This window comes from Molossus molossus, unplaced genomic scaffold (assembly GCF_014108415.1).
Source record: "Molossus molossus isolate mMolMol1 unplaced genomic scaffold, mMolMol1.p scaffold_m16_p_19, whole genome shotgun sequence".
NCBI classification, from domain to species: domain Eukaryota; kingdom Metazoa; phylum Chordata; class Mammalia; order Chiroptera; family Molossidae; genus Molossus; species Molossus molossus.
In genome coordinates this window covers 14,966,731-14,981,023 of record NW_023425354.1, presented here as the reverse complement: position 1 = coordinate 14,981,023, position 14,293 = coordinate 14,966,731, and the positions used below count along the sequence as shown (strand labels likewise).

At 36.8% G+C, this 14,293-nt stretch overlaps 1 protein-coding gene across 5 annotated transcripts in view; it reads right to left on the bottom strand.

The window, feature by feature from the left end:
- Window positions 1-14,293, bottom strand: part of NSF (N-ethylmaleimide sensitive factor, vesicle fusing ATPase) — a 141,880-nt gene that overhangs the window by 53,967 nt on the left and 73,620 nt on the right. For all 5 annotated transcript variants that reach the window (XM_036268034.1, XM_036268031.1, XM_036268033.1 and 2 more), the window contains 3 exons: window positions 6,008-6,173; window positions 4,857-4,931; window positions 4,474-4,661 (listed from right to left, as the gene is read on the bottom strand). In XM_036268034.1, the coding sequence (XP_036123927.1) occupies window positions 4,474-4,661; window positions 4,857-4,931; window positions 6,008-6,173 (429 nt within the window). The remainder of the gene's footprint in view (window positions 1-4,473; window positions 4,662-4,856; window positions 4,932-6,007; window positions 6,174-14,293) is intronic.

The following is a 14,293-nucleotide window of genomic DNA, read 5'->3' as shown; positions in this document are numbered from 1 at the left end:
TTTATTCATTCTTATTTTCTATTTTTGTTAATCCTCATCCAAAATTATTTTTTCCATTGATTTTTAAAAAGGAGGGAGGGAGAGGGAGAGAGAGAAACATCAATGTGAGACACATTGATCGGTTGCCTCCTGCATGACCCCAACTGGGGCTAGGGATTGAACCTGCAACCCAGGTATGTGCCCTAGACCAAGAATTAAATCCGAGACCCTTTGGTATGAGGGCCGATGCTCTAACTGCTGAGCCAAATTGGCCAGGACAACGATACAGATTTTTATTATTTATTTATTTTTTTAAAATATTTTTTTAATCTATTTTTTTTAGGGAGAGAGGAAGAGAGAAAGGGAGAAACATCGATGTGAGAGAGAAACATCCATCAGCTGCCTTCTGCACGCCCCCTACTGAGGATCGAACCCACAACCTGGATGTGTGCCCAGGAATTGAACTGGGACCTCTCAGTCCATGGGACAACACTCAATCCACTGAGCCACACCAGCCAGGCAGCAACATACAGATTTCCAAAAATGCAGAAAAGGATATAAATGCCAGCACTATTTCTTTTTGGGAGTAAGGTTAGTGTTTTATGTACCCTTCCCTTCCTTGAAGTGCCTACAAGTCCCTTATATTAGATATTCCATAGATTATAAAAAATTAAAAGCTCTTTGGTACAAAAGGAGTTGATCACAAGTCAATATGCATCACCTGCAGTTTAAATTAAAGATAATTCAACCACATGGAAAAAATGAGGGAAATAATGTCCACTATTTGCACTACTTCTTACATGTAAATCTGAAGGATAATATACTCTGTATAGTGGTAACTAACCTATTAGCTTTATAATTAGAAAAATGATAAATGCAAATAGTCAACAAAAACCAGAAACTCAGATGGTGAAAAGAATGTATATGGTATCCTCTCAAATCAGCCAATAACAAAAATGTAAAGAACAACTAACATTTATATATAGTTTATCAGGCACTTCCTCATAGAAAGTTTGATTTAATTTTTGCAAAAATCAAGATGTAATATGTAGTTATTGCCCTTTGACAAAGCAAAAACAAAAAAGTGAAAGAAGCCTTAGGACTATAAAATATGTGAACTTTCCACCATTCTCATTGTTTCATGTGTAACCCTAATGCATGCTTAAAGAAAGCACATTTTTTTAGCGAGATGATGGCTTAGAGACATTTTGGGATAAGATTATTGTAGTTAAAATGGCAAATAGCTCAATAAGAGAAAAAACTGGTGGCTAATGCACATGAAAAATCTGATAACAATAAACTAGTTATTGGGGATTATATCAAGAAGCACTGATGTGGTCTGAGGTGAAGAATCAGTAAGGTAGGGAACAATTTTCACACTATTTACACAATTTTTCTTTTTCTTTTTTTTAATCCTCACCCGAGGACATTTTTCCATTTTTCACTCAGAGCGGGAAGGAGAGAGAGGAAGAGAGAGAAACATCGATGTGAAAGGGACACATCGAGTGGCCGCCACCCACACGACCCAACCAGAGCCGGGGACAAACTGCAGCCAAGGTACATGCCCTGAGCGGGAATCGAACCCGGGTCTCTGTGGACCGCAGGCTGACGCTCTAACCGCTGAACCAAACCGGCCAGGGCTACACAATTTTTCTTGAAGTCACCATCATTTCTTACCAAGATATTTCTTACGGAAGAGAAAAAAGAAAAGGGAAAATCCACTTTGTAAAGTACCCAATATTCTCACACTATCTAGACTTCTGGCATTTAAAAAAATGCAGTAGTACTAATACCTTCCTCCCACTGTCTCCAGTATTTTAAAAAGGTTTTTCTTATCTGTCTAAAGTACCTTTCTCCAGTATGGCATTCTTGATCTAGAATAAAGTCATTTCTATTATGTAGGGAAATTATGACTTACAGATAGGGTTTGATTCAGAATACCTATATAAGTTTACTAACTTAAAAAATATTTACTAAATACCTACAATGTTTTCAGTACTTAGACCTGTTTGAGATACTGTGGGAGATTCAGAGATGATTAAGATAAGGATGTAAAGTCTAGAACAAGGGTTGACAAACTTTGTCTATAAAGGGCCAGATAGTAAATATTTTAGGCTCTGTGGGCCATGCAGTCTCAGTTGCAAATACTCAATCCTGCCATTGTAGAATGGAAGCAGCCACAGACAATACATCAATGAATGGATGTGGTTGCGTTCTTTAAAAACTTTATTTATAAAAACTGGTGATTGGCCAGATATTGCCCATGGGCCACAATTTGCTGACCCTTGGTTTAGAACCATTGCTAGAATGTACCCATGTAACTAGAATATACTCAACCTAACTCTTCAGGCTTTTATTATTTCCTGCAAGAACTGTTATAAAAGTTCCCCTCTCTTGTCTGTGTCGCCAACTCCACTCCCCTAAATACTCTACTCGACACAGCTGCCAGAGTGATCTTATGTTTTAACAGTATGTCACTGCTATTCTTAAAACTCTTCAATGGCTTAGCACTACTCACAGAAAAAAGTGCATACTTCTTAGCACAGTATAAAAGGCTCTTTGTGCTCCATCCCCTGCTTTAGTCTCCTGACTGGTCTCCTCACAATATCTCCACCACCCCTCCCCTACCTTTTATGCTGAAGCAATACTGAATTACCCTAACAGATCATGCTATTTTGTGTCTCTGTTCTTTGCATATGTTGTTCCTTTTACCTAGCCCACCAAGAGACACAGAAATTCTTGTGAAGGTTCTTCTCACCCCACGAACTGACCACATCTGACACCTTTTACTTCCTTACCTTCTAGGTGAAGGATAGACTGTGAACTGCACAAAGGGAGGTGATTTGCTTCTTTGCAGCTGTAGCATTAACACCTAAGGCAGTGTATGGTATATAGTAGGTGCTGAATAAATCTATTTTGAACCAAAGTCAACTTTGGTACGCATAAATGGTACACCACTATTTCAGGAACACAATACATAATTTTTGAAAGAGAGAATGAGAAAAGGTTTGAAGAAAATGGTGGCATATGAACCAGGTATTGAAAAGATAAGTAAACAGAAAAGGTAAAGACTCTCGGTAAAGAAAAAAAAAAGCAAACAAGTGTAAAAATAAATTAAAGTCCAATGATTAGTGAGGATTTCAGTTTGACTAAAGTGTATGGAGAATAACTGGGAACACATCTGGAAAGGCTAGCCTAGGGTAAGGTCTAGAGGACCTTAAAGACAAGGCTAAGAAGTCTGTACTTTGTTCTGTAGACAAAGACGACTCCCTGAAAGTTTCTGAAGGGTAGAACATATGAAATAGGAAGAGTAATCAAATAGAAGGTGGACAGTGACAGTGAGAACTAAAAGATACTGCCAAGAAGAGCTGACAAAACTGGGCAAATGACTTGATGTAGGATACAGTGGAGTGACAGGAATGAAAGATAACCCTGAAGTTTTAAGCCTGGGGAATTGAGATATCAGCAAAATAGGAGCAAAAAGGAAAGCAGTAAACAACAAACAAAAAAACAGCAAATTTGGTTCTGGAACATTAAATGAGATCTGATAAAACACCCAGGTAGAGTTATTCAGTATAAACTGAAAGTATGAGACATATAAGAGATAAGACACAAATCTGGGAGTCATCTATCTACAAGTGATAGCTAAAACTTGAAGGGATGATACTTGTTCACACTTTATTCATCAAAATAAAAGTATCATATGTATTTCTACCAGAGCATCAAACATTATTGTACTAATTTGCAAACATGTCCATTTCCCTCACTCTGAATTCCTTGGGTGGAGAGGTCATGCTTTATTATCTTTGTGTCTCCAATGTAATACCTCAAAAATAGCATTTAGGCAGTATATATGCTGAAAGAAGCAGCCTCTATAATTCTAGAATATAAAAAAAAAAAAAATCCAACTTTCTATGACGTGACAACTCAACACAACACAAAAATTTAAAAAATTCTTCAACATCTTCATCTTCACATATATCAGATGGTGGCAACCTAAAGTACATGGGTCAGTGGTTACCATGTGGCAGATGCTACCATTATTTTTCCTGCTACTCTGAAGATTTAGCAGTTGATAGTTAATTCCTATTCCTTTCACCATGAATCTTCTCTATCAAAAGTCAGGATCAGCCCTGGCCAGTTTGGCTCAGCGGTTAGAGCGTCGGCCTGTGGTCTGGAGAGACCCGGGTTCGGTTCCCGCTAGGGGCATGTACTTCGGTTGCAGTTTGTCCCCGGCCATGGTTGGTCGTGTGGGTGGCAGCCACTCGATGTGTTCCTTTCACATCGATGTTTCTCTCTCTCTCTGTTCCCCTCTCTCCCTCCCACTCTACCTGAACAAAATGGAAAAATGTCCTCGGGTGAGGATAAAAAAAAAAAAAAAAAAAAAAGTCAGGATCACCCTAGGCCTTGGTATGCTTGAAAGAAAAGAGAAAAAACACCCGCACAGCATATACAGGGCTGCAGACTCCTAACCTGTTAGTTGACTTGACTGACCTTTATGTGTCTGTTCATAGCAGTGGATTGTGCTGCTCGCACCAGACCTTCCAGTTCAGCACCACTGAAGTTCTTGGTTTCTACAGCCAGTTCTTTAATGTCTACATCAGCAGAGAGTAACTGATGCCCTCTCATCCTTGCTGTGTGGATGTGAAGGATCTGTAGTCGACCTTTTTCATCTGGTAAGCCTGATAAAATTGAAAACAAGGTAGAGATTATTTTATTCCTAATGTTTTTCTTATAGGTACTCAAGCATGTAAACATCTGCTTTTCATGATATAACTTTTCTAACAAATATTAAACCACTGAGTTATATGACTTTGCTCCTGCTAATGAACTCTAAATACCATCCCCACCCCTACGCCAGTGATAGGTCTACTTACCTATTTCCATTTTAACTTCCAGTCTTCCAGGTCGAAGGAGAGCCTCATCTATCAGATCTGGTCTGTTGGTCATTCCTGAGCACAGATGTTAAAGCAACATACAAATGATTACAGCTCAAAAATATGATCAAATGTCCCTTCAGTATATGTAAGAATAGTAATTTACCTTAGAAGCTAAGAGGACAATTTATAAAAATCAAATAAAAAACCAAATTATTATCAAATAAAAATATCATTTGTTCTTGATCTGTTCTAAAGAAAATACCTGGAGACTTTGCTTTAATATTTCATTACTGAACAAGCCAGTGGCATATAAATACAATAAAAGCTTCAAATATTTAAAAACGAAAATTAAGGTTCAGAGAAGGTAAATAGCCTGTCAATGTGAGAGAGGGGCCATGTGAACATGATCTGTTTGACCCCAAAGTCCTTTCCCTTTTTTGTAGGCCAATGGTTTTCAATCTTTATAAACAGCAGACTTCCCTCCCTCCCTAAAAGCAATCTTAAGAACCTCAGTACATGAAACAGTTAAAAGATTAAGTTATAGGGATGCATGATCTGAAGCTCACTCCCAGACCTCACAGATCCTGAAGTCCCTCTGACAACACATGGAGGCCTACAAGACCCAGTCTGAAAACCACTGCATTACATTGGGCTACCTTTTTTTTAATCCTCACCCGAGGATATTTTTCCATTTTTTGTACAGATAGAGTGGGAGGGAGAGAGAGGAAGGGAGAGAGAGAGAGAAACATCGACGTGAAGGGACACATCGAGTGGCTGCCACCTGCACGACCAACCAGGGCCAGGGACAAACTGCAACCGAAGCACGCGCCCTTAGCGGGAACGGAACCCGGGTCTCTCCGGACCACAGGCGGACGCTCTAACCGCTGAGCCAAACTGGCCAGGGTTGGGCTACCTTTTAAATATGTGGGTGAGCTATATGCTTAAACCCATGAGTTACTAATATCCATTTTTCATTTGTTCTGTTAAAGCTAGACATTAAAATAGTCAAATTCCTCAATATCACTTGCTTCTAATTTGGAAACATTGGCAAAGTAGTGTAATTACAACCTACACAGATCTTAATTCCAAACCTACGTGTCTAATATTTTTGAAATTACAGCACCTTTTTTTAAAAAAAGTAAACATACCAATGACTAAAATGTTGTTCAGCTGCTCTACCCCATCAATTTTGGACAGCAACTGGTTGACGACAGTATCATGAACTCCCGTGCTACCAGCCATGCTTCCTCTCTGCTTGCAGATGGCATCAATTTCATCAAAGATGATGATGTGCAAACCACTGTTAGCACCAAGCTAGTAAGGGGAGAAATTATATTAAAGGTCAGATAATTTAAATAATTTGAGTATATTATTAAACTAATCAAAAAGCAAAGCAAAGCTTTCCATAGATGAACTTCACTCCATGTTTACTAATAAATATAGCAAGTCTAATCATGGTTGCTGCCCTCTCAAAGGTGTTAGAACTGCATTCTCAGAATCCTGCAAACTGCAAAGACATTCCAGAACCTCTTATTTAATAGCCACAAAACAAAGATACATAGCATATACTGATGAAAGTGAACAGCCCACCATCTAACTGTTCATTTACACTCATTTCTTACCTCACTATTTGAAAGAATTCTTTTTTTTTTTAAATTAATTTTTGTTACAGATGTTTCTCCTTTTCCCCCCTCCGTCTCCCTCCCTGCCCTTTCCCCAGTTTGTTGTCCATGTCCACTGTTCATGCATACATGCATATAAGTTCTGTGGTTTATCTCTCCCCCACCACCCCCCTCTTTAGGGGATTGTCAGTCTGTACTCCACTTCCGCGTCTCTGGGACTACCCCATTCCTCAGACTGTTATGTTCATTATATTCCACAAACAAGTGAGATCATATGAAACTTGTCTTTCTCTGTTTGGCTTGTTTCACTTAGGATGATACTTTCCAGGTCCCTCCATGTAGTCTCAAAGGATAAGAGATCTTTCTTTCTTACAGCTGCGTAGTACTCCATTGTGTATATGTACCACAGCTTTTTTATCCATTCGTCTACTGATGGACACTTGGGCTGTTTCCAGATCTTAGCTATTGTAAATAGTGCTGCTACAAACATGGGGGTACATATATTCTGAAAGAATTCTTATACTTATCAGATGTATTTCTTAAGTCAATGAATGGCAACTCCCTCCCATTTTCCCTGACTTTTGGTGAAGGGATTGTCCCAGAAACAATGGGTTTAATGTTATTTTGTTTGTCACATTATATAGCTAAATGGTAACTCCACCCAGAGGTCTACTGGGAATTGGGGAAATAGGGGAAGGACTTGAACATGATTCATATTCAGTTATATCACATGAAAACGGATTATTTTCTTCTAACAGTAAAGTGAGAACTGAGGCACACACAATTTGTAAAAAGAACACAGTCAGCCCTGACCGGTTTGGCTCAGCAGTTAGAGCATCAGACTATGGTCCCAAGAGACCTGGATTCAGTTCCCAGTAAGGGCGCATACCTCGGTTGCAGTTTGTCCCCGGTCCTGGTTGGTCGTGTGGGTGGCAGCCACTTGATGTGTCCCTTTCAAGCCGATGTTTCTCTCTTCCTCTCTCTCCCTCCCACTCAATCTGAACAAAATATGGAAAAATTGTCCTCGGGTGAGGATAAAAAAAAAAAGAACACAGTCAGGGGATGCTGTTTCTTCTGCACAGTGATTTCTGTTTTAGTTTATTAAACTTAAGAGTCATGTTAAAATAAATTATTTTATATATTTTAAAACTTTAATAGATGTAATATTTTTATTTTATTTTTACTTATGTATTTATTTTCTTTATTGATTTTAGAGAGAGAGGAAGGGAGAGGGAGAGAGAGCTAGAAACATCAATGAGAGAGAACATCAATTGGCCACCTCCTGCATGCCCCCCACTGGGGATTTGGCCCACCACCTGGGCATGTGTTCTGACCAGGAATTGAACTGGTGACCTCTTGGTGCATGAGTCGATGCTCAACCACTGAGCCACACCAGCTGGGCAATGCAAATACTTTTAAATGCTAATAATTGATTAGGTAAGTTAAATGGACCTTATAACAATTTATATTTAAGTAGTTAAGGCTCTTATTAGTAACCAAAGGGAGAAGTGTGCTCTAGAAATTTTCCTTTTTTAAAAAAACAAAAACATTAGGGATTAACAAAACAAAGCAGGTGAGAATGAATAAAACCTAAATATGACAACATATGGATAATATTAAGATGGGCATAATGAGATTAAGGATAGATATGATTGGTATTCATTAAACTTCTGGCAAGAATATAATTTTTGGTTGTGCGGGTGGCAGCCACTCGATGTGTTCCTTTCATATCGATGTTTCTCTCTCTCTCTGTTCCTCTCTCTCCCTCCCACTCTACCTGAACAAAAAATGGAAAAATGTCCTCGGGTGAGGATAAAAAAACAAAAAAAAACAAATAAACAAACAAAAAGAATATAATTTTTTAACAATAGTTGTAGAAGTAAGTTAAAAATAAACTATATTGCTCTGACTGATTTGGCTTAGCAGTTATAGCATCAGCCCATAGACCAAAGGGTTGCGGGTTTGATTCCAGGTCAAAGACAACTACCTGGGTTACAGGTTTAATCCTTGGCCCCAATTGGGGTCATTCAGGAGGCAACCAATAGATGTATCTCTCTCACATTGATGTTTCTCTCTCCACCCACCCCTGTCCCTAAATTCCACTCTAAAAATTAATGGAAAAATGTCCTCAGGTGAGGATTAAATAAACAAACAAACTATATTATATCACCTAAAGATATCCACTGTTAACATTCTGCAAATTTATTTCTATATTTTAAATTTATTTTAATTACAAAATTGGGAACTCTCTGCATCTGTATTCTCTTGAACATTAACAATTCTTTGAAAATAACTTTAATTTTTTTAATCTTCACCCAAGGATATTTTTACATTTATCTTCAGACAAAGTGGAAGGGACGGAGGGAGGGAGAGAGAGAGGGAAAGAGAGGGAGAGAAAGAAACATCGATGTGAGAGAGACACATCGATTGGTTGCCACCTGCATGACCCCGCCGGGGATGAATCACAACTGAGGTACATGACCTTGGCCGGAATCAAACCCAGGACTCCCTGGTCTGCACACTGAGCTAAACTGGCCAGGGCTGAAAATAATTTTAAATGGTTATTTCTGTTTCTAATTGCAAAATACATGATATTATAAAAATTTGGAAAAATAGCAAAGAATGTAAAGAAATCACAATCACCCAATTTTCACCTAGCTAGAAATAACTAACATTATTAATTTGATGCTATATAAATGATTTGTATCCTGTTTTTTTTTTTTTCCAGTCCAGACATTATCTTATACTCATTTCCATGCCTATAAGTACAATTATACAATAGGTTTTTTAATGGCTACATTTTTCATTGTATGACTCGTTTCACAGTTTAACTCCCTTGTTCCACATTAATTCCTTACTACATATCTTTAATAATTTCTAAGTTTTCAGTATTATGTATGCAGTTTCAGTGAACTTCCTGAAGACAAAAAGTTAGATGCCTACTAAACGGAAACCTAAAGAAAAGGGGGACCAAGAAAACATGACAGAAATAACAGATAAAATGTTATATCAGAAGTATGAAGAAAAACAGTTCCAAAAATGACCTAAAGGAAATTACACTGGGTCTAAAACAAACCTAAATATATCAAGTTTTTAAAAATCAAAACCAGAAAAAACCACAGATCCAGCAGATCTACTCTTTGGCTTATAGAAACTCTGCTTGTAAAAGCCTCCAAATGGAAACAAACCAAATGCCCTTTAGTGGATGAATGGATAAACAAACTGTAGTACATCCACACAATGGAATACTACTCAACAATAAAAAGGGATGTTTGATACATGCAACAACTTAGATGAGTCTCCAAGGAAATATGACAAGTAAAAGAAGCATGTCTCAAAAAGTTACATACTATGATCACATTTATATGACATTCTCAAAAAAGACAACAGGGATGAGAAACAGATAAGTAGTTACCAGGAGCTGTTAGCAAAGGAAGAGTGACCATAAAGGGACAGCATGAGGGAATTTTTGGGGGTGATGTAAATGTTCTGTATCTAGATTTTAGTGGTGGTTACAGAAAACTACACACGTTAAAATTCATAACACTGTACATCAAAAGAAAGTCAATAATACTTTATAACAAATAGAAACACATAAAATATCTAATAATACATTCTACTATTCATATTTGGAGTATTATTCATTCTTTAATGCAATACTATACAAGATGATTGATTGATAGTCATGTGCTCATCAAGATTTCCAAAATTTAGCTAGGTTTTATTTTTTTTCCTGAGCATTACTTACAAATTGTTCTCCTTCCACAAATGTTTTAAAAACTAAATTCAAATCTGAAAATTAATTTCTCAATATCATATCTATTGGACAGATGTCTAAAGATAAATGATAGCTTGCTTTTTAAAAAAATTCAACACCAAACTATTCATCTTTCCATCTGTGGAAAAGACTGAGAATGAGGAACTGGAACTACAACCTAGGCTTTGCCAAACACTTCTACATAGTAGGGTATTAATTCTTGCCATCTTTGGTACAAAACAAGGACACTCCTGTTTGTGACTAAAAAACTGTGGGATTCTACATTATTTTTATAAGACATTTTTATTCAAGGTTGTCTGCCAATAGAGCATGAAACAAAAAGCTGCTATAATGTATGAATTTTGCTGTCAATGTGCCTTGTGTTGCCACTGAAATCATGACTTCCTTCTCAGACCAACCTCAAAAATCATCTCTGTGGAAGGGAAACTGGAGACAATAAGAACACTGTGTTTGATTAAATGATCACAGGAGCAATCTGTCCTAAACATAATTCAGTACAATTCTGACCTTTTCAGAACCTTACTAATCTTATGACCTGTCATCAGGTCCCTTCGCCCAACCTAGTCAGTATAATAACATCAATTTTTACAGGTGTGTTACTTAAATAAAGCCAAATTCTTATTGCAATAAATTAGGAGTCGGTGAAGAAGATGTCAAAATTGATGTTCACAGATTAATATAGTCAAATCATCAATAAACCCTTTAAATTTCCACAATGCAATCCTCTTCAATTAGCTGGCTTCTAGCTCTGTTCTTACCATTTGAAAAGTGTTCCCCCATAGAAACAGAGCGGATGCTACTGAGCTCCTGGCAACAGGCTTCGAAAACCACAGTTCTATATTTAACTAGTTTGACCTATATGCAAGTGCTCATCTCTGTCAGCCTGGACTGGCCAGAATCACAAAGGTGATGCTTTTCTTTATTATGTAACACATATACCCTCCATGGGGTCATTAGCAGAGTACACCAAGCCATTTCTGGATGGATGTAAGAATCGAGAAAGGTGTAACTGAAAAGGCTGGCTATGATTAACACCTACCTAGAAATTCTCTGCCATCTCAATTTTATCATTAATAACTGACATATTTAAACTGTCTTCAAGTTCATTTGTAAAGATTGATATCTCATGACTTGTTTTTCCTTAGAAATCTTCCACAGACCAAAAAGGGAAATATATTAAAAAAAATAAAATAATACTTTATCTGGCAATTACCATATGGGTCCACTGGATCTTTTTACAAATCAAAGCTATATTATGCTATTTCAACATTCTAGAAATTATGTTATCATCAATTACCAACTATGATAAAAAAGATTAAAATAATAAGAAAATGAAAGAATGGTGAAACTGCTTAGAATGATGCAATAGTGAAATAAATATCACTGTGACATGATCCTTCAGTTTTCTTAGTGTTGTCCAAAGTATTGCATCATCTTTCAAGAAGCTATAAAAGAAGTTTAGAGACACCATTCACCATTTTTGTTGCCTGGTTTTAGTTTTAATGGAACACAGTTGAGAACTCAGATGTTTTAAATTCTCTAGCCATAATGGTCAAAAAATAAAATAAAATAAAAAAAGATTGATAAAGACATTCACAATTATATGAATCTGAAGATGAATACAAAGAGTGAGACAGCAGCACTTGAAATGCTAAGATGGTGAAATTGATCATTATAAGTAAAATCTCAGACTATGTGCCTTCAAATGATGACAGTCTACAGAAATTTTCTCAAACTCAAGAATGAATTAATTATTTTCTAAGGACAAAAATAAAATAAGACATTTTCATCCAGTTATTTATTCAACAAAAAGTCTCCAGTGTGTTCTGTATTTTGTGACAAGAAACTAGGCCATCTCATTTTTCTAAAAGGACACATAACAGTATTCCTCCATCTTTTATTTCATCTGTGCACCAAAATTTCCTTGATATGGTTTCTAAGTAGACAAATGCTGAAGGAGGTACTATAGAGAGAAGACCAGAAAAAAATAGATGATACAAACATCACAAAATTAGACTGACCATTCTAAAAGATGTATAAAAATGTAAAAACAAAAATGTTTCGCAATTATGGAGCATCTGATGGCCATCCTCTCTTCAACTAAATTATGAGCCAAAGAGTAAAAAAAAAAATTCTTCAAGTATTGTGTCTTAATGATGCAAGTACAAGAGAACCAGAAGTAATGGTAAGCTAGAATCGATCAGAGATGTATTTAAAATTTAGGAGCAGTATACACAAGTTCATGTATAACAACCGAAGAACAGTGAGTTACATTCAGAAGCTCCTGCCCATTTTGGCTATATATAATATGTCTTCAAAACCAGGAAAATATTAAATAAAAATTTGATTTGTTACATTTAAGCTCATATTTTAAAAATTTGTATCTGAGAATTCCAATATCCAGAGAACCAATTTATATAATCTTTTGTTTCTTTTTCTTCATGTGGTTTGTCTTTGTGTGTCTGCTTGCTTTTGATTATACACCAGACATTTCATTTGCAAACTAAAGAAATAATTTGAGGCCTTCCTCCAGGAAGTATCTACAATTCTGCCAGATGCCTGGGGGCACTAGTGATTTAGAAACCTTCAATCTAATTTTAGAGAATGTCATGAGTCAAAGCTGATCTATAGCCTCTGAGAGCATGTCTACTTCTAATTAACCCTTACTCGTGTAGCCTTTCAGGGTCCCAACTCAAAATGAGGCATGTTCATCAGGGTTCCCTCTTTGTAGGCCACAGGATCTAACTCTGCCCACTACTCCCACTAGCCTATCAAAAGAGCTGCATAGCACTTTAGCAACAAACTTCAGCATTAGCTAATATCTATAGAAAAACAGTGACCTTTTTTCTCTGAGTCTCCATATACCAGGGGCTTTATATCGGGGCCTTCATTCTACCCCTAGATCTTGTAACTTCTTTGATGCTTTCAAGCAAAAAATAATTACATATTTTGTTGAGCTTTTCTGGTAGTCTTCAGTGGCAGGCATGATTTAAGTTACCTAATCTGCCACTACCAGAAGTAGAAACTCCAGATTTTATCTATAGTTTCACCAATTTTATTGCTCATCATTGTTTCTTGCATCCACTGTTTCCTTATGGGTTTAATTTCCTTCATTCTCAAGTAAATCCTCCTTCATATTCTTCCAGTAAACTTCTGTGACTAGTTAATTCTATTAGTCTTTGCTTGAAAAAAAAACACCAAAAAAAACCCCACCTTTATTTCACCTTTATTCCTGAGTGAGAATTTAACTGAGTATAAAATTTTAAGTTGACAGTTATTTTCACTTAGCTCTGTGAAGATACTGTTTTCAGATCTCTGCTGCTGTTATTGAAGTTTGCTGTCAACATAATGGATCTCCCTTTGTACGTCACCATTTCTTTTTTGTTGATATTAAGATGTTTTTCTTTTTTCTTTGACAGTCTCCAGTTTCACTACAATAGGTCTAAAAATAACTTACTTTTTATTTATCCTATTTGGGCTCATGGTTCTATATGAATATGAGTCTTTATGTGTTTTATTTATTTTTTTAATTCTCACCCGAGGACATTTTTCAATATTTTGTTCAGACAGAGTGGGAGGGAGGGAGGGCGAGAGAGAGAGAAACATCGACGTGAAAGGGACACATCAAGTGGTTGCCACCCACACAACCCAACCAGGGCCGGGGACAAACTGCAACGGAGATACGTGCCCTTAGCAGGAACCGAACCCAGGTCTCTCCGGATCACAGGCCGACGCTCCAACCACTGAGCCAAACAGGCCAGGGCAGTGTTTTATTAATTCTAGAAAATTCTCAGCCATTCTTTTTTGCATATAGCTTCTACACTATTCTTTCTATCTGGACTTCTCATTTTAACTTTGTTATCTCAACTTCTCTTCTATATTTTCCATCTCTTTCTGCTACATTCTGGGTGATTTCTTTAGATCTATTCTTCTGTTTATCACTTCTCTCTTCAGCTGAAACTACTGGCTAATGTTTAACCTGATTGCTGAGCTTTACATTTTGATGATAATATTTTTCTCTTTTTTCTATTTTA